Source organism: Trichomycterus rosablanca, chromosome 1, assembly GCF_030014385.1.
Source record: "Trichomycterus rosablanca isolate fTriRos1 chromosome 1, fTriRos1.hap1, whole genome shotgun sequence".
Lineage (NCBI taxonomy): Eukaryota > Metazoa > Chordata > Actinopteri > Siluriformes > Trichomycteridae > Trichomycterus > Trichomycterus rosablanca.
The window spans coordinates 16,084,541-16,109,244 of record NC_085988.1 but is presented as its reverse complement, the minus strand read 5'-3'; the positions used below and the strand labels follow the sequence as shown (position 1 = coordinate 16,109,244).

At 40.2% G+C, this 24,704-nt stretch overlaps 1 protein-coding gene across 4 annotated transcripts in view; it reads left to right on the top strand.

The window, feature by feature from the left end:
- The window catches only part of syngap1a (synaptic Ras GTPase activating protein 1a), a 291,115-nt gene that overhangs the window by 98,024 nt on the left and 168,387 nt on the right, over nucleotides 1–24,704 (top strand). For all 4 annotated transcript variants that reach the window (XM_062986270.1, XM_062986112.1, XM_062986048.1 and 1 more), the window contains exon 3: nucleotides 16,726–16,831. In XM_062986270.1, the coding sequence (XP_062842340.1) occupies nucleotides 16,726–16,831 (106 nt within the window). The remainder of the gene's footprint in view (nucleotides 1–16,725; nucleotides 16,832–24,704) is intronic.

Genomic DNA, 24,704 nt, shown 5'->3' with positions numbered 1-24,704 from the left:
ATGAAATGAAGTTGAGCAGATAAAACATGAAATATCTCAGGTTCATCCTGTCTGCAATCAAATAAAAGTAAATGTAAGGGACACTGAATTTGTATTTTATTTGCATTTTCCATACTGTCCCAACTTTTTCTGATTTGGGGTTGTACATTTATTGTAAGTGTGAACTCACAGAATCTTTATTTTTGTTTTTCAGTCAGAAGATGTAATATGTGATTATATTGTGATTTCAGTCAAGTTATTTTCTTTTCTTGAATACATTTTTTGCAAAGTGGTGTGTTCTGGGAATATCTAGATTGCAAAATAGTGCATTTGAGAAAAAAACATTAAGATAAGTATATTTGTATATATTGCCAAACACACTTGTTTATTAAAAATAAAATGTAAAGTACAGATAAAAATGTACACAGACCATTATATTGTTTTCAGGTGTAGCTTGATTACCACCCTGGGGAGCTTGAACTACCAATACTAGTACTCGTTCCACTGCTATAAAAGATTTGTTTTTTAGGTGCTAGTACAAAAAATTTAATGTCACTACAGAATCAAGAGTTTTGTTGTATAGAAGGTACATATCAGGTTGCTTGTGTGGCACAGTGGTCATTTACACTGGCCCACTACTGCTGGTATTCAGAGCTCAAATCCTCAGCTGTGCTGTCGGTTAGTCGGGAGTGGTTGACTGTGTCTGAAGGGGTGTGCCCTATTGTGTCCAGTGATGCTGGGGAATGCGGACACATCGCGACCCTGACCAGCATACGGATGTAATACCAGCATATTATTAGCTGATACGATTGCCAAAAACTGTGGTATTATTTATTCAGTTATTTTTACTAACCACTTTATGCTGGTTGGTTGTGGTTGTGGTTGTGGTGTTTTTGGCAACATTCTGAAAAACTGGTCACAGTGCACCAAACACCTAGGACTGGGCATCGTTTCATTACAGGGCACCACACAATCAAAGCACCTAGTCCATCTTTTACATGGACAAGGACAAAACACTGAAAGAACATACAAAACTCCTTACAGACCACAAAAAGGTTAAACTGAGGTTCACAGAGCCCACGTTGCTGTGTGGCACCCACTCTTACAGCTGTTATAGATACATGTGTGTGCTTTACACAGTATATTGACTTATTCAGAGTGACTGTTGTTCTAGCTGAAAAGATCACACATACATCACTTTATTTGAAATACTATTTGTTTTTGAAATGGGATGTCTAACAAGCTCATGTCCAAATACTTTAGGCCATATAGTGTACATGAAAAATGTGTTAGAATAACATTTAGTCAAAACTAATACAGTTCTAAAATTGTGTAAACAATATTTGCCCTTTTAATTACACAATTAACATGATTACCAGAACTGATTTATATGCCAGTTTAGATATTTTAAGACAGCCAGATTTGACTTGAAAAAAGCCCTGTATGATACCAAAATCTATAGAAATAGAAATAAAAATATCATAAAAATAAAAGCACATACAGTGTTTAATGCTGAGAGCATTATACAAACAGTCAAACATGATAAAGAAAGCGTGATAGTGTGGAAGTGCTATGCAGCCCCAGAACCTGGACGATTTAATAGGACTGAGGTAAAGATGACATTCTTCTCTATCAAAAACATTCCTGGGGAGAATGTAAGATCATAAGTCCATAAAATAAACCTGGGGTGATTGGGTTATGTAACAGAATAATAGTACAATATTCTAAAGCAAGTTGGCTGAAAATAAATAGAATTAAAGCTTTGAAGTGGCCTAGTCGAAGTCCAGACTTCAACCCAGTAGATGCTGTGACAAGACCGGAAATAAGCAGTGTGTCTAATATGAATAAGTTCTGCAAAAAAGTGTAACTGAAATTGTTCCTCTTTGATCTATCAAACCACTTACAGAACAGACAGTGTGTTTTTAGCAATTGGTGCTACTGGTAATGTTTTGGGGCAGTTACTTTTTCAGGACAATGGGTATGGGATACATAAATATGTCTTTAAAAGTATCTTGTTTTTATTTTCTAATCAAGTTTCCTTTGTGTAATATGTTTTTAATAATCTAAAATCATTCAGTGTGACAAATATGAATATGCAAACAAAGAAGGGGCAATTATTTTTGACACTTGTGTTACTAGTAGCTGGTAGTTGCTGTATATCTATTTTTGACATTAACGTATAATAAAGAGAAGTTACTTTTCTACAATAGAAATGAGAAGACTGGTTTCTCTCCAGGTCTGGTTGACTTATTGCAAGTCCTTTGTTGGCCTGTAGAGGGCAGTAAGCTCTTTCCCTATTCCTCCTCCGCCCACAACATTGCCGCCGGTTTGTACATTTTAAATCCAGTTCAGGTGGGACTGGTTGAATTGAGTGGTTTTGGTTGGGGACACTTACATTAGACCTGCTTTGCACAGATTAAAAGGAAAGATGTTATTTATAGTTTTACGGTTACAGTATTTATTTTTGAACATTAAGAGTCTTTGCTCTCCTTGATTGTTACTGTATTTTCAGTTACGTGATCAGTTTCTGTTATATCAATTGAATTCTTCAGTTTATGGTTAATTGCAAACAGATCTACAAAATAATCTAAATTTAAAATCTAAAACAGTCACAATCATCAACAAAAAAAATCATATTTTTTATGCTTGAATAAACCTGGAATTCTTTGCTAGAACAACTTTTAAATGCTCTGTTAGGAACCAGGATGAGAAAAATCCAGGTGTAGTGAAATAATCATGCTGTGATATATCGACAAAAATGTTAGATCATTTTAAATCAGATTGTATAGTTGGAATAATAATACATACTCGGCAATCAAAAACATCCCTTTTGGACCTCTTGCACAATGTAGCATGATGTATGTCCACTTTACGATTCAACAGCTAAATACTAGCAGGAATAAGGATCAGAACTGCCTGATCTGGATGAACGGACCTCTTGCACAATGTATTGTGATGTACGTCTGCTTTCCAAACCACACGTCTGTTTACTTCCGGCTAGTTCCTGCTACCCCTAAAGACATCTGATCTTTTCACCTGTTTCAGTAGTTTCTATTAATTTTGTACATAGTATTATTTATATTTAGTGTTATTTTATAGCGTGTGTTGTTGTAAATAGTGTTGTAGTTGTTCAGTTGTTGTTTATTATAAATGACCAGCTGCTACACATCTGGAGATTTGGTCTCCTCACCTGTTTCAATAGTTTTTTATAAATTTTGTACATTGTGTTATTAATATTTAGTGTTATTTCAGTGTATTTTATAGTGTTTGTTGTTGTATTTAGTGTTTTAGTTTTTGCTCAGTTTTATTCAGAGTGCTCAGAGGAGATGCCAGAAATGAAGGTTAGCGATGTTTACCATCTAGCAAAAGCTATCAACAAAGCTTTAACATCATTGTTAGTGAGTTACATGAAAGTACGTGTCTAGCTACGTCTTCAATTACGAGGGTGAGCAGCTTAAGTTAAAGGTTCACCAGATTCACCAACGTTGTTTCATTAGCAACTACACTCACTCACTCACTTTCTTAACCGCTTATCCATTTATGGTCGCGGGGGGTCGGGTTGTGCTGGAGCCTATCCCAGCTTTTCAATGGGCTCAAGGCACACAGTAACACCCTGGACAAGGTGCCAGTCCATCGCAGGGCAGACACACATACACACACCCATTCACCTATAGGGCAATTCAGTGTTTCCAATTAACCTGACTGCATGTTTTTGGATTGTGGGAGGAAACCGGAGCTTCCAGAGTAAACCCACACAAGGACCTTCTTGCTGTAAGGCAACAGTGGTACCCACCGAGCCACCGTGCCGCCCTTAGCTACTACAACCACATTCTTTATAAACTGACATGACAAATTTCACTCATTTGGTTAAGCTTACCTTGGCTTCATTTACATGCCTAGCTAGCTCGCTTGACTGGCTAACGTCACTAAGTGAATAAAAACAACAATTGAACAACTACAACACTATACACAACATTAAACGCTATAAAATAACACAAAATATAAATACTACTATGTACAGAATTAATAGAAACTACTGAAACAGGTGAAAAGATCAGACGTCTTTAGAGGTAGCAGGAGTAGCACTAGCCTGAAGTAAACAGACGTGTAGTTTGGAAAGCGGATGTCCATCTCACTACATTGTGTAAGAGGTCCATTGTTCCAGATTGAGCGATTCTGATCCTCACAAGTTCCTGCTTGTAAGTTAATTTAGGGATGTTTTTTATTCTATAAAATCTCCATAATTAATTAACAGTTTTCTTTAATAATGCCTATAGGAATATTTATTTGCAACGTTATCTAGCTATAATTGAACCAGGGTGTAATTACCATTTTAATGATGCTTCTGATTTACCATAAATTCAGATTTAGTAGATCCGTCTATCCAAGTTGGCTTTAATTATTCGAACAAGATGATCGTGAAGAGTTATTGATTTGTACTTGTTAGTACAGTGGCTCGATGGGTAGCACTGTTGCCTCAGAGCAAGACGGTCCTGGGTTCGAGTCCCTGGTGAGCGGCCCGGGTCCTTTCTGTGTGGAGTTTGCATGTTCTCCCTGTGTCTACTTTGGTTTCCTCCCACAGTACAAAGACGTACAAGTGAGGTAAATTGGAGATACAAAATTGTCCATGACTGTTTGACATTGAGTTCAAGACTTAAACCGTTGACTCTTATGTAACCAGTAATTAACTGTCCTGTGATAAATGTAACCAAAGTGTGTAAAACATGACGTTAAAATCAGGCCAAAACATTAGGACCACCCCCAACAATGCATTTCAATGCCTGTTTCATAGACTGATAGCAGTTATTTGTACTTTGATGAGGGCCAAATCACTATTGCCAACTGAATGGGTTACAAGGGATGTCACAGACAACTATGATAAGTACCCACTGACAGTGGTTTGAGAAAGGACAAGCCGTTAATTGCTGACAAGACTCATTGATGCCATAGAACACTAATGCCATCCCAAATGCTATGGTGTCTGGTATGGACCAACAGAGGAGAAATTAAAAATCAATCTAACACTGATGATGAGGTTAATGCTCTGAACCCTTCTGTGTACGGGGCTTTGGAGTCACAATCCAGTCAAAGTGAAAATGCTAACCCCTGACCACCGTCTAAAGCACCTACAGTTGACCTGCTGAATGAAGGAACTTCTGGTTATTTACATTTTTAGCATTTAGCAGTTGCTTTTATCCAAAATGACTTACGGTACTGTGACAGTATATTGTCTGAGCAATTGAGTGTTAAGGGCCTTGCTCAAGGGCCCAACAGTGGAAACCTGGCAGTGGTGGGGCTTGAACCTGTGACCTTTTGATTACTAGTTCAGTACCTTAACCGCTAGACTACAACTGCCCTGGTATGTCAGATGTCTTTTGGAGTCCATGTCTTGGGATGTCTGGCTGTTTTGCCAGCATATTAGACAGGTGGACTTAATGTTTTGGTTTACCAGTGTATGTTTTTTTATTTATTAGGATTTTAACATCATGTTTTACACACTTTGGTTACATTAATGACAGGACATGTAGACACTGGTTACACAAGATTAATCAGTTCACAAGTTTAATGTCAAACACAGTCATGGACAATTTTTTCCCCCCAGCTTTTCCCCCAATTTTCTCCCCCTAATCTAGTCATGTCCAATCACGTACAGTCAGTACAGACTGCATTTTTCACCTGCACGAGTCGAGTTCATACACCAATCGGCATTGTGTACGGAGAGACACACCCCCATCAGCATTATTCCTCAGCCCTGTGCAGGTGCCATCAGTCAGCCAGCAGGGGCCGCAGTTGCAGCAGTTATGACGACCTATGATCCGAATTTACCCCTAACCCTGAACAACAGCCAATCGTTGTTCATGCAACCGCTCAGCCCAGTCGGAAGAGAGAGCTGAGATTCCATACGATGTATTCGAAACCCCAACTCTGGTGCGCTAGCATACTTTACCACTGCGCCACCTGAGCCTCTAGTCATGGACAATTTTGTATCTCCGAGTCACCTCACTTGCAAGTCTTTGGACTGTGGGAGGAAACCGGAGCTCCCGGAGGAAACCCACACGGACACGGGGAGAACATGCAAACTCCACACAGAAAGAATTCCGGACCTGGGGATCAAACCCAGGACCTTCTTGCCCTGAGGCGACAGTGCCACCCACCGAGCCGCCGTGTCGCCCTACCAGCTTCTAACTTTATGGCAACAGCTGGGGAAAGGATCTTTTTGGTCCCATGCCACTGTGCATAAAGCGAGTTCCATTAAGTCGTGATTTGACAGGTTCAGCCTTCTCGTCGAACGTCACTGTCTAACAGAACCATTTTCTATTGTTTTTCAAATCAGAAAACATCCATTCTGGAGTATCTATTGTCTTTTAGAGCCTGGACAGAATCCCCTGTAACAAATGTTAGAAAATATCATTCTTCTATTGTTACAGGATTAGCAGAAGCATCTGTAGATACCTGGTTTCCTTTCTGGTTTAGCTTCATTTTTGGTATTTGTGTTATAAATATAACGATCAGCCATAACATTAAAACCACCTCTGTCCATGTTATAAGCTCCACTTACCATATAGAAGCACTTGTAAGTTCTACAATTACTGACTGTAGTCCATCTGTTTCTCTGCATGCTGTATTTTTTTTAAAGTTTGGTTTCTCAGATAGTAAAGCCATCCACTATGCTAGCCCACCATTGCTGAGACTCCACTCAACTCTCTAGTTCGAGTCTGTGTGCGACTTATCCTGACTGCAAGATTAACAGGCACAAATGGCTGTGTCTGGGGGATGAATAGCGAGATGGAGCTTTACATCCCTGTATTTTTAACAGTGCTTTATTTGGTTTGAATGTGTGATTAGTCTGAGCAGTGGAACATTACGTAGCGAGTAGATAGAGAAGACAGGATGTACAGACTTTGAGGCTCTTTCTAAGAACCTGCCCCGGCCGGTGTAAAGATGTGGCTGGCAGCTTCACTCGTGTTAATAGAAATGTGTCATCAGGCATTACACAGCATTTTCTGTTATTATAACTAGCCAGAATGTGACTGTTCCCCTTTAACTGTTGGAACATTATGTCTGGAGAACAAGAACCGCTGAGTGTGTATGATTCCACCCCCTCCAACATCTGTTATGAGACACAGTTGCATAGTCTGTTACACCTGTCAGTAATACAGTCATGTCTTATTATGCAGATGCAGGAAAAGTTTGGGAAACCTTTTGAAGGTACATTATCTTAAATATTTATTTAACTGACACAAGTAGAAAGAAAAGATTTCCAGTGTTTGATCAATTTCATTGTAATTTAAGTCAAGTCAAATGTATTTATATAGCGCTTTTTACAATAGACATAGACATAGCAACTTTACAAAATCCAGGACCAACAGATACAAAAACCCCTGTTGAGCAAGCCGAGGACGACAGTGGCAAGGAAAAACTCCCTTAAAATTACAGGAAGATACCTTGAGAGGAACCAGACTCAGCAGGGACCATCCTTCTTGGGTGGTCTGGAGGATACTTTAAATGAATAAGATTTAGCAATAAATAAATAAATAATAAGAGTTATTATTTAGTCCAGTCTGTAATAAAGTCTGTAGTGAGTTCTTGACATTCTTGGTGCAAACACGCCAGGGTCCGTCACATCCAGCAGGAGCAGCATTGTTGGCACGGCAGTCTCGACTTCATTCCTTAACCTCGGGCAGGTAAACAGGTTTCCATCAGAAGGACATCAGGGTAAAACAACAGAAACTGTAGTTAAAAATGTAAAATGCGAGTTGAGTAAAATATCAGTTTTACAGAGAGAGTTTTAGACTCCAGCAGCCACCACCATCAAACCTGAGTGATCGGACAAGAGAGGTAGAACGACAGGAGTATTTGTGTAATGAACAACTTGACCTAACTGAAACTAATGAAACAACTATATTTTGATAATATGCAGTAACTCAAAGCCTATTGTTTACTTTATCTTAAAGATATTTTCTGATACTCATATGATTGAGGGTTGCCACAGCATATATAGGCCGCATTCCAGACTTTTTACACTGGATGCACTTCCTGATTCAGATCTCAGTGCTGGGCACCTCCCAATGGCTGTGGAGATCGTTTCGGACCATGGACTCCATCACAGAGGTCAATGCCATGTTTTCTAGGAAATTCTGGATCACCACAAGTTTCTATGACCAAGAATCCCCAAGCTCTGCACCTTTGCCTATACTAATCAAAAGCCTGAGAAAATAAATATGTTTTCAGTCTAGACTTAAACATTGAGACTGTGTCCAAATCCCGGACAGAGGCAGGAAGATTATTCCAAAGTTGTGGAGCTTTGTAAGAAAATGCTCTTCCACCAGCCGTGATCTTTTTAATTCTAGGAACTATAAGTAACCCTGCGTCTTGTCAGTGAAGTGGACTTTAATGTCTGGAACACACTCCAAAAAGTTGGGACAGAGGCAAAACAAGAGTGAAAAGCTCATAAAATATTGAGGATACAGTGTTTTGAAACATTACGCAATAAGCAGGTGAATTGGTTACAGGTGAGGAAATCATGATTGGTCAGAATCATGATCAAGGATCAGCCAGTGCAAGCAGTAATGGGTCATGGCTCACTACTGTGTTCCAAACTTCATGAGGGAATTGTCAATCATTTAAAAAAAAAACATTTCACAATGTGAGATTGTAAACAATTTAGGTCTTTCATCTACCTAACATAATATTATGAAAAGATTCAGGGAATCAGTTTGTGTAAAGCAAGAATAGAAACCACTATTGAATGTGCATGACCTTTAAGCCCTGAGACAACACTCTGTAAGAAACCGACATGCTACTGTGATAAATATACCAACATGGTCTTTAAAGTACTTCAGAAAACTGTTGTCATGTAACAGAGTCCACCGCTGCATCAAGAAAGCCAAACATCAGTTCTATACAGAAACACCATAAAATTTTTTGGGACCTAGCTCATCTTAAATAGACTGAGAGACAGTGGAAACGTGTTTTGTGGTCAGATTAGTCCACATTTCGACTTGTTTTTGGAAAAAAAGGACATTGCGTTCTCCGTGACAGACGAAAAGCACCATCCAGGCTATTGTATGCATCAGAGCATTGTTGGTCCTGGCTGCCATTGAGGGTTTTGTGCTTTTTACTTAGAACTGAGTTGTCTTTTATGGCACAAGCAGCCTGTCAGATTATTAAGTCAAATGTATTTGTATATCGCTTTTTACAATGTACATTGTCTCAAAGCAACTTTACAGAATCCAGAACCGTCAGACCAAAAACCTCTGTTGAGCAAGCCAAGTGGAACAGTGGCAAAGGAAAAACTCCCTTAAAATTACAGGCAGAAACCTTGAGAGGAACCAGACTCAGCAGGGACTCATCCTCCTTGGGTGGCCTGGAGAATAATTTGCATAAATAGGATTTACACAAATACTAAAAGTTATAACTAGCAAAAAGAATAAACAAGCAGCTGCACTGATTAAATCACTGATGCATTTGATGAATGCAGATAAGAACACACTTGTTGGGAAACTGCTTTTTCTAGAATCTTATCTTATCTCTATAATTAGACAGAATGTGTGGATCAAGATTAGGTCTTTTTTTGGCCGCTCAGGTGGCGCAGCTGTAAAAACACTCGCTAGTGCACCAGAGCTGGGATTTCGAATACATCGTACTGAATCTCAGCTCTGCCATCCAGCTGGGCTGAGCAGCCACATAAACAACGATTGGCCTGTTGATCATATAGGGGTGGGGTATTAAGCCGGATAGGGACTCCTCGTAACTGATGCACTATGACCTCTGCTGGCTGATTAATGGCACCTGCACAGAGACGGGAAAAGAGTGCAGATCAGGGTGTGTCTCTCCGTACACAAGGCTGATTCGCATATATGCACTCGCCTAGTGTGGGTGACAAAATGCATACGGCTGCTGCCCACGTGTCCGAGGGGGCGTGGGTTAGCTTCGTTCTTCTCAAATCAGAGCAGGGGTCGGCTTAAGGGGAGAGGAAGCGTGACGCAATCGGGCGACTGGACGCACTAAAAATCCGGGAGAAAAAGGGGAGAAAATGCATAAACAAAAAAAAAAAGATTCGTTTTTTTAATTAGGGTTTAATAACAGCGAATTGAACAATTTGGGTACCAATCCGAGGCTAAGGGATGTATTTACTATGGCAAGCAAGGGCTCTACATTGGCTTGGAACGAGTTGGGACAGGGTCTAGTATACATGACAATGGCTTTGGTCAATTTTTGGTAATGTGTTGCAGGCAAAACAATTAAAATTGGGAAATGTAAATATTTACATAATTATTTTTAAAGGTCTTTGTGTAAATAGCCATAAATGACTGCTTTGCATTTTCACCTACTGTCCCAACTCTTTTGAAATAAGGCTTTAGAAAAGTGATTATCTGCAGATTGTATTATAGTTTGGCTGTGAGTGTCTAGTGGCTGATCTAATATCATCAGTTAATCAAGTTTGGGTGGTATTCATCATGCTCGAATAAACTCATTCATTTCTGTATGAACACAGCATGAGTCAAATTCTTCTCATATTTCTTCTCATTTAATATTTCATTGATTTTCACCAGATCTTCTACAGCGCCGCTTGATTCGCACCCACAGACCATGACAAAGCTGTCATTGTGATTCCCAAAAAAACTGTGGAGAGCAGTCAGTCGACATATCGATACCTGCGTAAATGAAAGATATTAAACTGGGACTCACTGTTCCGTAGGATTTTCCCATCTGGTTGTCACGTCATGCTTTAAACTCTCAGGTTTAATGAAATCTCCTCAGTTTCAAAACACAGCATGGTGATGAGCAACAAGCATTTAACTTATTAAGACCAGCATTAAAGCATTATAGCATTAAGACCAGAACAACCAGGCTGCAGAGAAGCTTTTTTCCACACTCAGTTATGCTCATGAACAATTGAACACTACAGAACTGTTAATCTTTGGGACACTTGTTCATCTACAAATGACCTATTTAACTTATAATGACTTGCAAACCCTGCTTACACTGGTCTTTCACATTCATTTTTCATTTCTTATTTATATATATTTTTCTATTTTTCTATAGTTTTTATACTGCACAGAACTTTGCACCTTTAACCCATAATGTGAATTACACATGCTAATTGTTTACAGGTATGACTGTGTGAAAGTGTGTGTTAGAGCGAGAGTATGTGTGTGTGCGTGTGTGTGTGTTTAAGCTGTCCTTATTGTATTTATCGTGCTCAGCTAGCATCTGTATAACCAAAGTCAAATTCCTTGTACAGTGGGGCCAAAAAGTATTTAGTCAGCCACTGATTGTGCAAGTTCTCCTACTTAGAAAGATGAGAGAGGTCTGTAATTTTCATCATAGGTACACTTCAACTATGAGAGACAAAATGAGAAAAAAAAATCCAGGAAATCCCATTGTAGGATTTTTAAAGAATTTATTTGTAAATTATGGTGGAAAATAAGTATTTGGTCAATAACAAAAGTTCAACTCAATACTTTGTAACATAACCTTTGTTGGCAATGACAGAGGTGAAACGTTTCCTGTAAGTCTTCACCAGGTTTGCACACACTGTAGCTGGTATTTTGGCCCATTCCTCCATGCAGATCTCCTCTAGAGCAGTGATGTTTTGGGGCTGTTGCTGGGCAACACAGACTTTCAACTCCCTCCACAAATTTTCTATGGGGTTGAGGTCTGGAGACTGGCTAGGCCACTCCAGGACCTTGAAATGCTTTTTACGGAGCCACTCCTTCGTTGCCCGAGCGGTGTGTTTGGGATCATTGTCATGCTGGAAGACCCAGCCACGTTCCATCTTCAATGCTCTCACTGATGGAAGGAGGTTTTGGCTTAAAATCTCACGATACATGGCCCCGTTCATTCTTCCCTTAACACGGATCAGTCGTCCTGTCCCCTTTGCAGAAAAACAGCCCCAAAGCATGATGTTTCCACCCCCATGCTTCACAGTAGGTATGGTGTTTACTCAGCATTCTTCTTCCTGCAAACACGACGAGTTGAGTTTTTACCAAAAAGTTCCATTTTGGTTTCATTTGACCACATGATATTCTCCCAATCCTCTTCTGGATCATCCATATGCTCTCTGGCAAACTTCAGACGGGCCTGGACATGTACTGGCTTAAGCAGGGGGACACGCCTGGCACTGCAGGATTTGAGTCCCTCTCAGCGTAGTGTGTTACTGATGGTAGCCTTTGTTACTTTGGTCCCAGCTCTCTGCAGGTCATTCATCAGGTCCCTCCGTGTAGTTCTGGGATTTTTGGTCACCGTTCTCATGATCATTTTGACCCCACGGGATGAGATCTTGCGTGGGGCCCCAGATCGAGGGAGATTATCAATGGTCTTGTATGTCTTCCATTTTCTTACAATTACTCCCACAGTTGATTTATTCACACCAACCTGCTTGCCTATTGTAGATTCACTCTTCCCAGCCTGGTGCAGGTCTACAATTTTCTTCCTGGTGTCCTTCGACAGCTCTTTGGTCTTGGCCATGGTTGAGTTTGGAGTCTGACTGTTTGAGGCTGTGGACAGGTGTCTTTTATACAGATAACGATGTCAAACCGGTGCCATTAATACAGGTAACGAGTGGAGGACAGAAGAGCTTCTTAAAGAAGAAGTTAAAGGTCTGTGAGAGCCAGAAATCTTGCTTGTTTGTGGGTGACCAAATACTTATTTTCCACCATAATTTACAAATAAATTCTTTAAAAATCCTACAATGTGATTTCCTGGATTTTTCTCATTTTGTCTCTCATAGTTGAAGTGTACCTATGATGAAAATTACAGACCTCTCTCATCTTTCTAAGTAGGAGAACCTGCACAATCAGTGGCTGACTAAATACTTTTTGGCCCCACTGTATGTGTGAGCATACTTGGCCAATAAAGTCTGATTCTGATTATTTTCCAAATTTTGTGGATTTAGGGGTCATAATTAGGGCCCTATTAAATTCACGGGGAAATGTGCTTAATTTCATGGACCTCGTTTTTCAGAAATCACAGATTACACAGATTTTTTAAGAAAAGAGCCACATTTCACGGCAGTCAATAAATTACACTCATAAATTAAATTATAGAATCAATGGAAGCTACAATACACAGTACAGCTGTCCGTGCTTTGACACACCATCTTTTGCGTCCACAGATTTGGTTGGGAGTTTTCCAAACTCAGTTACCCGAGTCGTGTTTTTAGCTGCTTTAGACTTCGACATCTTGAACATTTTGTCTAAACGATTTCTAGTGTAACCGAGCGTCTTTAGAGTTCGCTGCGTTTATAAAGAAAGAAATAAACCATACATAAACTATTGGAGTAGGTCCCGGGCACTTTCCATGTACTACGTATTCGTGGACACTACTCGTGCATACTGCTTTTGTGTATTTTTTAGTATGGAAGTATGTGATTTCAGACACAGCCTCAGTCAGAAAACCAAAATATGAAAGTCTAACGTAATTACCGTATGTCTGCTAGGATCACCTCATATTGCATATTGCGCTTCATATTTCATATGCTACACGAATTAGAAATGTTAAATCACTGAACACAAACCTTAAATTTTGATTTTTACAGCAAATCACATATTTATACACCAGATCAGGACTGGGTTGCGTGAATGAATGTTTTTCTTATTTCATATATTTCTGTTGCAAAAATCCAGTAGATTTATACTGAAAATGACGGGTTTTGTTTAGAAAGAAGTCCCACAATGAGCACAATTTTCCTCTCAGTGTCGGACGTGGGAGGTTATGTCATCTTATGCAGGTGATGCAATCCTATCTTGATTGAAAAAATTGCAGGTTTATTCTTTATGATTTGAACAAGCAGTTTCTCAATTTATTACGTTTCTGTGCCTCAAAAATGTTCTATTAATGTTAGCAAATCAGAAATCAAACATTGTATGACTTATAATTTTCTTAAATCAAACACAGTCAAACAGTTGTGGAAATTATTCAAATCCTAAGACTGAAAAGTATGTAAACTTTTGACTAACTTCCATTTTATTGTATTTATTTATTTGGATATTCTGTGGACTGAAACCTGTGCGATCCTTAAAATGGAATATGGTTTAAAAATATGATCATTCCTCATTAATGATTAATAACTAATAGATGAATGATTATTAATGTTGATTAATTTAAATGAGCCTTCCTGTACCAAGGATCAGATTAAATTGAAGTGAATATTTGCTTTAGATTTTGATGGAACATAAATCGTGTCGTGTGTGTTGATGATTGGATTGATGTAATTGATGTAAAACGTAGCAGATGGACGTCCATAATAATTGTGAAACCTGGACCAAGCCTCCATGGCCATACTGTTGGCACGCAGTGTGTGCTGTCAGTTTTGGACTCTTAATGCAGCTAAGGCTTCAAACTCAACAGACATATGATCATAAAATGAGTCTCATGTGATGTGATGAGGTGGTGAACATATCAAACTTATATACACTAATGTATAAAGAATTCCCCCATTTTATTTGTCTATTTTTGAAGATTATTAGCCTTATTATTTAGACGTGTAAATTGTCCACTTACCAATTCAGCTAATACAACCCAATCAAGCTCATTCAATACAAGCTCATACTACACTATATGGCCAAAAGTATTAGAACACTCCTTTAATTATTTTATCCATGTGTTTTAGCCAAAACAATTGCCAACATGTGTAATAAATCAATTATATAAAGGAAATTAAATGCTTCCAACTTTGCAGCAACAATTTAGGGATGGTCCTTTCCTGTTCCAGCATCACTGTTCCCCTGTGCACAAAGCAACCACTATAAAACCTTGAAGAAAAGCTCAGTTTAAAGACACAGAGCCCTGACCTCAGCCCCACTGAACAGCTTTGGAATCAACTGGAACATCAATTGAGGCTTTCTTGACCAACATCAGTGCCCAGCCGTATGAATCTTCTTTTAACTAAATGAGCACACATTCCTACAGATATAGTTTAAAGTCTTGTAAGAGACCTTCTCAGAGCAGTGGGTGTTACAGCTGAACAGATCACATAGAGGTCACTCTATTTCAGTACCATTAGTTTTTTAAATGGGATGTCTAACAAGCTCGAGTTTGGTCTCCAAATATTTTTGGCCATTTAGTGTATATAAATGTGCATTTTCTTGAAACCCTCCATTTAATTTAAGTGTTTAAGTGCATGCTGTGTTGTTTTGTTTTATCAGCTAAAATGAATTAAAAAGACTTAAGTACTCCACTGAACCACGGTTAGAGCTGTTATCTTCAAATAAATAAAAAACTTCAAACAAATAAGAATCTATCTAATTCTAATTTAAGTGGACTAAGCAACAAATCATTTATCAGTCACAACATATCCCAGGAAAAAAGTACAGAAGTGTATTTAGGCCTCAGCTGAGGTACTTTACTAAAGCTAAGGTTTAAATGTGTTATGCAGCAGGACATTTGAAATGCAAGAGCAAGTACACAGTTTCTAAATAACCAAAAACATTAGTCAGGGTGCCTGTCCTGAACTCAGACCACTGGCGGTCCACCACAAAAAAAACATGTTATTCGGTAGCTTGCCTTGTGCTGAGAATTGTTCAAAACCCAAACATCATCTGGTTCCTTTGTGATTGATAAATAGAGTACGGGAGTGTTGGGCTAAATCCAGTAATTATGGACCCACTCATACTGATGACGAGGTGAATGGGTCACAACACACAGTGCATCATACCTTTCTATGTTTGGGGCTGCATATTTGCAGGCAGTCACAGTGCCCATGCTAAATCCTGTCCACTGTCGAAAGCACCTGCAATGGGCACACAATTTGTCCAGGTACCAGATACCACAGGTGACTTATGGAGTTCCTGTCTTGGCAACACACTCAAAAAAGTTGAAATGGGGCTAAATATCAGCTCCACTTACCATGTAGAAGCACTTTGTAGTTATACAATTACTGACTGTAGTCCATCTATTTATCTACATACCTTTTTACCATGCTTTCACCCAATGGTCAGGACCTCCACAGGACCCCCACAGAGCAGGTATTATTTAGGTGGTGGATCATTCTCAGCACTGCAGTGACAATGACATGGTGGTGGTGTGTTAGTGTGTGTTGTGCTGGTATGAGTGGATCAGACACAGCAGCGCTGCTGGAGTTTTTAAATACCGTGTCCACTCACTGTCCACTCTATTAGACACTCTTACCAGTTGGTCTATCTTGTAGATGTAAAGTCAGAGACGATCACTCATCTATTGCTGCTGTTTGAGTTGCTCATCTTCTAGACCTTCATCAGTGGTCACGGGACGCTGCCCATGGGGCGCTGTTGGCTGGATGTTTTTGGTTGGTGGACTATTCTCAGTCCAGCAGTGACAGTAAGGTGTTTAAAACCTCCAGGAGCATTGCTGTGTCTTATCCACTCATACCAGCACAACACACACTGGAGTGCTGAGAATGATCCACCATCTAAATAATACCTGCTCTGTGGTGGTCCTGTGGGGGTCCTGACCATTGAAGAACAGGGTGAAAAGGGGCTAACAAAGCATGTAGAGAAATAGATGGACTACAGTCAGTAATTGTAGAACTACAAAGTGCTCCTATATGGCAAGTGGAGCTGATAACATTGACAGTGATTGTAGAAACAAGGAGGTGGTCATAATGTTATGCCTGATCTGTTTATTTCATTTTACAAAATGTCTCAACTCTTTTGGAAACTGTGTTTGTAGTATATTTAAACTTGATTGATTTGAACTGGGTGTGTTTTTACTTTCCAACATGGTTGGTCACATGGCTGAACGGTGTTTGCATTGTGTCTGCAGGTTCATCCTCTTCTCATGAGCGATCGCCGTCCTGTCTCTCACCGCACCAAGCTGCTCCGCAGGACTGTCTCTGTACCTGCCGATAGCAGACCCCACCCCGAATCAGGTACGCCCACACACCCCGTACATTCCTGTTACTTATTCACACCTACATCACACACTGTATGTAATGTACACACACACACACACACACATCTCACATCTTATATTACCTCAGAATCTCACGTTTATTTACACACTATACACCTACACTCATCTTATATTTATACTAACACTTTCACACTTCAGAGACACCACCTACACCCCCCCCAGGCACCTCATTTACAACACGGCCTTGGGGGAAATCAAGTGCATACGGATACATACAGTTGTATTAAATGAAAGAATATATAATAACAATCAAGTATATAAACAATGTGTGGAGCCTCTGATAGCTGGTCAAGGTGCCTGCATGAAGGGTTGATGGTCACCGAATAGTCCCTGCATACCTGTTGGTGGGGGCGTGTGTAAGTCTTTGGATTTCCATGGCTGGGGCAGGGATGGTGCATCCGGTGGAGGAGGTACAATTATGGAATCAAAAACAGCTAGATTGGGGGAAATACAAAAACAAAATACAAAAAAAAAACTATAACACGTATTACCTTGTACAGCAATTACTATAAAGTTATTAAAGCACAAACAGCTGGTTCAGCAGGACAGTCATTTAATACCACGTCAAATCTAGCTCTGTAATGGTTAAATTAAGCCAAAATTAAGCTTCTGCAAAGGCCTTCAATAAAGTCCTGGCCTTAACCAGTTCAACAATTTGTGGACTATACTGAAACTCTGAATATATGGCAAAAAACATTGATCGATCGTAGGGCTGGGTGGTATGGCAGTATATTCGTCTTTGATTCCTCATATGGGATGGATTTTTCATATATCGCTATACCGTAACATAGTTCATTTTAATAGCTGTTGGATTCAAATGGCAGCAAATCATATAATATTGTTCGCCGCTAAAAGCGCTATGGAGCGCCGTGCAGATTAAGTAGTTAGCCAGTTAGCGTTAGCATGACAGTATTAACAGATGAGAGAGGTTTTCTCGATATGGTGAAAAAATAAACAAAAACAGATGGAGGATGAGGAGAGGAAGACCAAATATGCACCAGAAGAACCTGCCAAAAATAAGGCGTGTCGGCAGTTTAGAACAGACTAAAACACTTTATACTGCATGGTTTGTCGAGCCACGGCTGTTGCAAACAACGACATTACGAACGCAGTAACAATCCACATAAGCAAGCACATGATTCCTCTATAGGCAGTCGAGAGAGAAGCTTTCAGATCAATAATTAAACCACTGGATTTCAGGTTTGTCTTACAGGATGAAAATACTTCAGGTCAGTCACTAATCCAACGTTGTAAGTGAACTGGAAGAGGAGATATATAAAGTCGTCCACTTTTCAAACATCTTTTTATTTGTTAAAGGGAGAGCTAAGTGTAATTGTATAAAACTTAAATATTTTATTAATAATAAACATCGTATATATTGCACCTGTTTCACGTGTACTGATTGCATCATATATTGTGTCATTTTGTGGGGCCAAGCAAAGCTTATAGTACTCAAAACCTTCACTATATACATGGTGAAGTAAAAATGTTTTATATTCTATGTACTTATGACAGTAAAATCAGCCACAGACATATAAAAAGTCCCAGTCATACAAAAAATAAAACATACTGTAATATACGGTGAAACCGCCAGAATCTTAAAAAATACTGTGATACAAATTTTTGGTCATACCGCTCAGCCCTAATTGATCGTAGCATCTTATTACAATAACACCTGTAAAGGGATCAGATATATTGGGCAGCAAGTCAGTTCTTAAAGTTGATGTGTTGGATGAAAGCAAAATGGGCAAACATATTGATCTAAGCAACTCTGACAAAGGCCAAATTTTGACGGCTAGACGACTGGGTCAGTGCATTAAGTTTAGAAACACTGATGCTTGCCTACAAAGCCAAAAACAGACCGGCCCTAAACTACCTTAGAGAAATCGTCACACCCCGCTCTGTACCACGCAACCTCTGAGCCACTAGTCTTGCTCGTCTTGATCCTCCACCCAGAACTCAAGGAAGACACGCATCAAGACTCTTTACTGTTCTGGCACCTAAGTGGTGGAACGAACTAACCTTGTTCAAATATCTGAGTCTCTTACCATTTTCAAAAGTGATTAAGATGATATTTATTAAAAAACACCTTCTTCTAACAGGTTTCAGCATATTTGTGTCCTTGGACTGTTTGTTTACTTAAACTAGAGTAGGGAAATGTTTACAGCGGAAGCACTTCTACAAGTTGCTCTGGATAGGAGCGTCTGCTAAATGCTGAAAATGTAAATGTAAACACATTTTAATAAGTTGTGTTTAGTGGCAGCTTTGCTGTGCTACTTTTTTGTCTGGTAACTATATCTAGCTAGTGAAAAAACACCACCACAGTTTTTTATCTATTTTATTTATGCATTTTCTCTCTAATTTAGCCTAGTCAGTTTGTCTTCCACTGCTGGGGGATCTCCGATTGCAGTCGCGGTGGGTATATTGCTGCTCACACCTCCTCCAACCTGTGTGCAGCCCTTAGCGGAACCCTTTTTCACCTATGCCAGGCATGTCCAAAGTCCGGCTCAGATTTTATATGGCCCGCGACTTCTGTCTTAAATTGCATTACTTGTGGCCTGTTGACCCTCGGGCACTAATCACTGAGCACAAGGCTGGGGAATACCCAAGACAGGGCGCCAGTCTATTACAGACATAGTCAGTCAGGTCTGTGTTAAAAACTACATTCTAACTCATGTCTCTCTTAAGGTCTGTTTACCATTACATTATAGTGAAGCTTGAATTGAAAATAGCAGTCCCTTCAAAATAAAAGCAACACGGTTGTATTGTGCGTACATTATTTACATTTGATTGCTAATTACCATTGACTTTATACCCATGGTACAACATGCGTATGTTTTTTTGTGATAGCATGATCAATAATAATTCATTGTAAAAATAATTAGTGCTGTCGTTAATCGCATTAATTAATGCGATTAACGCGTTAAAATTTTAATAGTGATTAAAATTTTTAATCAAACTATTTTTATTGGGCTATGTTTGTGCCATGTGTCTCTGTGGTAATTTGCGCTGCTTTAACACAGCAACACTGTGTTTATACTGTAGCGACAATACAGATCTTTTCCAGTTACAAGACTCGAGCTGCTGCTGCTTCATATTGCGAAATATCAGGTATTTTAAATAATCATTTTCAAAAAGCGTGAGAAATCATCACTAGACAAAATGACAGTTATTAATTGACGCTTTAATATCATCTTTTGTCAGAGCTGCATTTGTCTCGTCGGGTGTCTGAGCGCACGGATACGTGTTACAGGTTAAATGAGCTCAGACTCAGTCTAACTGTACTTCAGATGAATTTGGATGTAAAGCTCATGAACTGTACACGGAACATTACAAACACTGATGTTTAATGGATCGCAATGGACTATAAACGCTTTAACATAGTTAACGATGTGGGTCGACATGACGTTATACGTGTTGCACAGGGGCGTAACTACAGGACATGAAGTCAAGCACTCACTTCACTGAATACTATTCGAGCAATTAAAGGTTAAGGGCCTTGCTCAGGAGCTAACTTGTCCATGGTGGAGATTGAACTGGCAACCTTCTGATTACTGAGCTACAACTAACTGCTTCTGTGTGTTTAAGCAAATTGCTGCGAAATATTGTCACTCATAATCCAAAGTTGGTCAGGAGAGAGGAGTAATTATCACTCACGCATGACAGGCTTTTAATTCATTAGTCCCTTACAGCTTGTCTTTCTGTACCTGGTTACATCTGTTTTCCCCAAATGATGCCTGAGATGCTCATAACGTTTGACACAAATAATAAAGTGTTATGCAAAGAGCTCTCGGGATCCGATCCAGTAAAATCTTCATCATCGTCCTGCGAAAAAACAGGATAACAACGAACTGTTTGTGAAACACGAACAGGTCTGACACTAAATCACTGTGATAGGGCGGCCTCGTCTCTGTCAGACATGCCGTGATGAGCTGGTCACGCTTCTGTGCTGATGATTGCTGCTTGTCTATTTTCAGCTCCAAATAAAAACACAGGGATTCACCTGGGCTCAGGTCGAGGCTAAAAGTGCTTGTTTGAGAGTGAAGCGTAGCATGCGCTATTCCAATTTGGTCCCTGATGCGTGATTGCTCTTTTTAAAGGCTGTTTTTATAGAAGGGGATTATTTTAATACATTATGACTATTTCCATGTTTAAATGTTTTCCCAGTGCCTGGTTACTAGCTATTTTAGATAAAAGAAATCAAATTAATCAAACGTTTGCTGCATTGATTTACACTGATCAGCCATAACATTAAAACCACCTCCTTATTTCTACACACATTGTCCATTTTATCAGCTCCTCTTACCAAATAGGAGCACTTTGTAGTTCTACACTTCTTCAATGGTCAGGACCCCCACAGGATCACCACAGAGCAGGTATTATTTAGGTGGTGGATCATTCTCAGTGTGTGTTGTGCTGGTATGAGTAGATCAGACACAGCAGCGCTGCTGGAGTTTTTAAATACCGTGTCCACTCACTGTCCACTCTTTTAGACACTCCTACCTAGTTGATCTGCCTTGTAGATGTAAAGTCAGAGACGATCGCTCATCTATTGCTGCTGTTTGAGTTGGCTGTTAGACCTTCATCAGTGTTCACAGGACGCTGCCCACGGGGCGCTGTTGGCTAGATATTTTTGATTGGTGGACTATTCTCAGTCCAGCAGTGACAGTGAGGTGTTTAAAAACTCCATCAGCGCTGCTGCGTCTTATCCACTCATACCAGCACAACACACACTAACACACCACCACCATGTCAGTGTCACTGCAGTGCTGAGAATGATTCAACACCTAAATAATACCTACTAAATAATACCTGACCATTGAAGAACAGGGTGAAAGGGGGCTAACAAAGCATGCAGAGAAACAGATAGACTACAGTCAGTAATTGTAGAACTACAAAGTGCTTCTATATGGTAAGTGGAGCTGATAAAATGGACAATGTGTGTAGAAACAAGGAGGTGGTTTTAATGTTATGGCTGAGCAGTGTATTTGATCTGTTAGTTGCAATCCACATCACATATCCAAACATTATAACTGAGGGAGTTGCTGGTTCAAGCCCCACCAGGTTGCTGCTGTTGGGCCCTTGAACAAGACCCTTAACCCTCAATTGCTCAGACTGTATACTGTACAGTACTGTAAGACGCTTTGGATACAGGCGCCTGCTAAATGCCAAAAATGTACATTTAAATTATAGCTAGCATTGTACAGCACTAGATGGCGAGCTGACACTTGCAACAATGCAACAAAGTTAAACCAAGTTCAATAGAGTTAACTTCATGCTAATGAGGAGTGATATGCCTGAGTGGTGCAGCAGTCTTAATATGTTAGCACAGCGCCACCAAGGCCTTGGCATTGTGACTTGGTGGTGCTGCCAACCTGGCTTACACAACTGGCCAGGTCCCTTAAGGCCTTCGCATACTTCCTGTGAAACTAAGTTCGCAAGCGTTGCACGAAGCCGAACGCGCCTTTGCGAGTTTACGAGCTAGCATACTTTCATACTTTTTTTGCGTCTGCTCCACAGCTGCAGGTGATGTTGTGACATGTATGATGTTAAGTTCCATTGTTTTCTACTGAAAAACGATGATCACAGTTGCGACGTGCCAGGTATTGGAAGCATATATAAATGCTACAAGAAGAGAGAGACGCTCCTCAAAATCATCCATGTTTGGGCCGCTCAGGTGGTGCAGCGGTAAAAACACACGCTGGAACCAGAGCTGGGATCTTGAATACATCGTATCGAATCTCAGCTCTGCCTGCCGGCTAAGACTGAGCAGCCACATGAACAACGATTGGCCTGCTGTTCAGATATGGGCTGGACTAGGCCGGATGGGGGTCTCTCTCTCATGACTGGTGCAATTATGCCCTCTGCTGGCTGATTGATGGCACCTGCACAGAGATGAGAAAAGAGTGCTCTCAGGGTGTGTCTCTCCGTACACAACGCTGAGCTGCACTGCACTCGTCGAAGTGTAGGTGATAAGATGCATACGGCATCCTGCCCACGTGTCGAAGGGGGCGTGGATTAGCTTCGTTCTCCTCAATCAGAGCAGGGATCGGCAATGGTGGAGAGGAAGCATGACGCAATCGGGCAATTGGACGCGCTAAAATGAAGAAAAAGGGGAGGAAAATGCATAAATAAAAATATATATATAAAAAAAATCATCCATGTTTGTTTTCATGACACGCCTCTTTTTTTTAGCGACCAATCACAGTTGTTGTCGCGGAGTGTCATCGTCCGCGGAGTTCGCCCAGCTTCCATGTGTGCGACAAGGCGAGCAAAGCCTCTGCGCGAAATCCGTGGTTGTTTGCTTTCTCCACAATTACGTCACATTGGTCGCCGAAGCCAGGCGAACGTCGTCTCTGCATAAAGTACGCTGAGGCCTTTAGTGTTAGTGAGTGAGTAAATGTGTGAGCCTGTGTTGCCCTGCGATGGACTCGCATTCTGTCAAGGCTAAATTAGAACCTCGTACCCGGTGTTGAACCTAATGCGACCCTGATCACTCAGTGAGTGAATGATCGAGTAAAGCAACTTTGAAGAAGAAGAAAAAGAACCTTTATTGTCATTGTTAGGTGCATCTATAGGCATAGATCAGGAGATGAAGAATCCTGTATGACGAAAGCACTCAGACAAGAGACAAGGTCAGAGTTTGAGACACCTTCATTGATTCGGAGTGCCTCTATAGACACAGAGATCTCTAGAATAGGCTTAACATTTAGTTAAAGGGTGGCCTGGCCCCGGTATATCTAGCCGACTCACTCACTTATCACTCTTCCTCCTGCAATCTTAGGTCCTCTGGCTCCGATCTATTGGCTGTACCCAGGTTCAAGCGGGCTACTATGGGTGGCCGTTCTTTCAGCTGTGCTGCCCCTCACCTCTGGAATTCCCTCCCTCCTACTCTCCGCTCTGCTTCCTCCCTCACGCATTTCAGATCATTGCTTAAAACACATCTCTTCACTGAGTATTTTTCATAGTTGTTGTTGTTGTTGTTGTAAAGGCAAGGCAAGGCAAGGCAAGTTCATTTGTATAGCACCTTTCATACACATTGGCAATTCAAAGTGCTTTACATAAGGAAAAAAAATAATTAAAAGCATTATTTTTAAATTATTGTAAAGCGTCCTTGAGCATGGTTAAAGGCGCTATGTGAGTATAACTTATTATTATTATTATTATTATTATTAAAGGAAGAAAAGAAAAGGACGTTAAAACAGGAACAGAATCAGATCATAACGGCTCTGTGTTTAGCGTTATCTGCAGGAGCAGATTGTACAATGGTATGGTAATGGCCCAGCACCATAATTATATGGACAGTTAAAATATCTAACAGTCATTATACAGTGGTACCTTGTAACTCAACATCAGTTGGTTCTGGGAGTGGCGATGAGAAGGTATTTTTTCCCATAAGGATGTTACCTGTTAATAATGAGGGCGGCACGGTGGCTAAGTGGGTAGCACAGTCGCCTCACAGCAAAAAAGTCCTGGGTTCGATCCCCAGGTGGGGCGGTCTGGGTCCTTTCTGTGTGGAGTTTGCATGTTCTCCCTGTGTCTGTGTGGGTTGGAAGTTTTACAAACTCAGTTACCTGAATCGTGATTTTAGCTGCTTTAGACTTTGACATCTTGGACATTTTGACTAACCGATTGCTAACTGAATTGCTGTAGGATTGCTAGGATGCCTCATAGTCAAGTCAAGTCAACTTTATTTATATAGCGCTTTTTACAATAGACATTGTCTCAAAGCAACTTTACAGAATCCAGGACCAACAGACCAAAAACCCCTGTTGAGCAAGCCGAGGGTGACAGTGGCAGGGAAAACTCCCTTAAAATTACAGGAAGAA